General features: G+C 41.3%; 1 protein-coding gene across 1 annotated transcript in view; it reads left to right on the plus strand.

Moving 5' to 3' along the window:
* The window catches only part of LOC104983388 (V-set and immunoglobulin domain-containing protein 4-like), a 10,714-nt gene extending 8,088 nt beyond the window's left edge, over window positions 1-2,626 (plus strand). Inside the window, 2 exon segments of the mRNA XM_010832845.1 lie at window positions 184-540; window positions 1,314-2,626. Coding sequence (XP_010831147.1) covers window positions 184-540; window positions 1,314-1,786 — 830 coding nt within the window. The 3' untranslated portion in view covers window positions 1,787-2,626.
* Window positions 2,627-2,632: the final 6 nt, after the last annotated feature.

Here is a 2,632-nt window from a genome sequence, read left to right on the forward strand (position 1 = left end):
CCTTCTAAGGACTGGTTCTGATTGATGAGAGAGCTGGCAGAGAAGAAAAGACCATGGGAAATCTGAACGTATAAGTTAAGGGTGTGTTTCTCAGAAACCTCTTGAAGCCTGCCACTGCCATCTTAGCTCTCAGATGAGTGTACCATCTGTGTCTTCTCCCTTCTTCTGTTCCCTCCTCTTCAGGACATCCCATCCTGGAAGTGCCTGAGAGTGTGACTGGGCCTTGGAAAGGGGATGTAAATATTCCCTGTACCTATGGTCCTCTGCAAGGGTATACACAAGTCTTAGTAAAGTGGCTGGTAGAACGTGGATCTGACTCAGTCACCATTTTTCTACGTGACCCCTCTGGAGACCATATTCAGCAAGCAAAGTACCGGGGCCGCCTGCATGTAAATCATGAGGTTCCAGGAGATGTGTCCCTCCAACTGAATACCCTGGAGATGGATGACCGGAGCCACTACACATGTGAAGTCACTTGGCAGACTCCTGATGGCAACCAAGTTGTGAGAGATAAAATCGTTGAACTCCGAGTCCAGAAACGTGAGTCACTATGGGCGTTAAGAAAGTACTGGTAAGCAAAGACCCAATAAAGGACTGCAATCCTAGAAAGTCCTAAGAAACCCAGAGACCTTAGTTTACCTCTACATAGTCTCTCTTCAGTTATATGTGCTAATCAGAGGTAGTGAACAGGATATTCTCAGGGTTATCACTCTCGTGGCAGAATTTAATAAATGTTGGGAAGGCTTTCTGGCCTTCAAATCTCTACCCCTTCACATGTCCCAGAAATTCCCGCACCCACAGCCTGATTGTACCCTTGGACTCTCTTAAAACTCATAAAAATAAGTATATCTGATCAGGTTACCAGAGAATGTAAAAATGTTGGCAGAGAAACTCTGGGGAAGAGTATGCATGGATTAGTAAAAATAAGCTTAGCTGGCTTGACAATTTTACAAAAATCTGACCCCTGGTCATCCAAAACTTCAGATAAACCAAAAACTCTGAACAAAAACAAGCAAACAAAGTAAAATGAAAAACGAAACCAAAACAAAAAAGCTGTCTGGGCTTTGTTTTAGTCAGTTTATTTTTTAAACTACAGATAGCACACATCCCCAAATAATACAAAATGATACTTATTCTTTCCAAGGAAATTATTTTTATTTAAGTCATCTTATTCCCTTTTGTTCCCCACATCAGCAGCCCTTTTTTTCCCTTTGCAGAGATATTTATAAGCCTAGACTCAACATGGGTGACAGCCTTGTGTTTTCATATCCTTGTAACTTCCCAGAGCCTCCTCTTTTGTCTTCCCTTTGCAGTATCTGTTTCTAAACCCACAGTGATGACTGGCAGTGGCTATGGCTTCACAGTACCCAAAGGAATGAGGATTAGCCTTCAAAGCCAGGCTTGGGGATCTCCCCCCATTAATTATGTTTGATACAAGGAATAGACTAACAACCAAGTACCCATCAAAGTAGGAATCTTCAGTATCTTACTTTTGAAGTCTGCAGTGGTAGATGACTCAGGTTCCTATTTCTGTACTGTCAAGGGCTGGTTAGGCTCTGAGCAGCACAGTCACACTGTGAAATTTGTGGTCAAAGGTGAGCAACATTCTTTCTTGATGAGAATCTCAGTGGACTACCTTGCTCCAGAGACATATATCAACATAATGCCCTCATCCCAGAGAAAATCAATTGGGCAGAGTGGGGAGGGAGTCCTTGGTTGTTCAATTACTAAGGAAAAATTCTGGACTGGCACAATAACACTGGAGACATTTCCTGTCGTGTTGTAGGTTAAGTAGATGAAGATGGTAAAGGGAAAAGTAATAGTTACTAAGTACCCTTTTTTGCCATATGCAATGCACAAGAAGTTGGCACATGTTTTCTCATTGAATCCCACAATTATCTCATGAGATAGCTATCATTACCCTTATTTTACAGAAGAAGAAACTACACGTCAGAAAGGGAAATCTACTTGTCCAGGGGCTTACTGTTTGGAAGTTCAAGGCAGGATTTGTACTCAGGTTTCATGTTCTCCCACTATGTCTGATTGCCTCTCGTGATTGAACCTATACCAGTTTCTGGGCACCCTTTGGGATACTTTTTATTGGTTTGTTTTTGTTGTGCTTCGATTTTTTTTTTGCTGTTATTTTTATTTTGTTGGTTGATTGTTCAGTTTTGCTTTATGAAATAAAGCCCAGATCTCTGCACAGTTTCTTTAAATCTCCCCTCTTTTTCCCTAAAGCCAAATGCAAATTCTGGTTGAAGTCTAATCAAGGTCTGAATATTTATTACAGAATTATTTGGAAACACTGCAAACTGTGTACATAATGATTGTAGACTGGAATTTAAATGAACAGCCCAGCACTGATATGGCCAAATGAATCTTGTTGCCCTTAAAGAAATCTCCTTGGAAGGGAAGATACTTATTCCAAGATGGTTTTTATTTCCCAAAACAAGTTGAGGGCTAACTTCCTTTAGGAGATTACCCTCAGAGTCTCCTGAAAATTATTATCCTCAGAGGATATCTCTGTGTAACAAAAGTAAGCAAACTGTCTCCTTCCACTTGGGTTCAGTTCAGTTCAGTCGCTCAGTCGTGTCTGACTCTTTGTGACCCCATGAACTGCAGCATGCCAGGC

The sequence above is a fragment of the Bison bison genome, unplaced genomic scaffold (genome assembly GCF_000754665.1).
Source record: "Bison bison bison isolate TAMUID 2011002044 unplaced genomic scaffold, Bison_UMD1.0 scf7180017862348, whole genome shotgun sequence".
Lineage (NCBI taxonomy): Eukaryota > Metazoa > Chordata > Mammalia > Artiodactyla > Bovidae > Bison > Bison bison.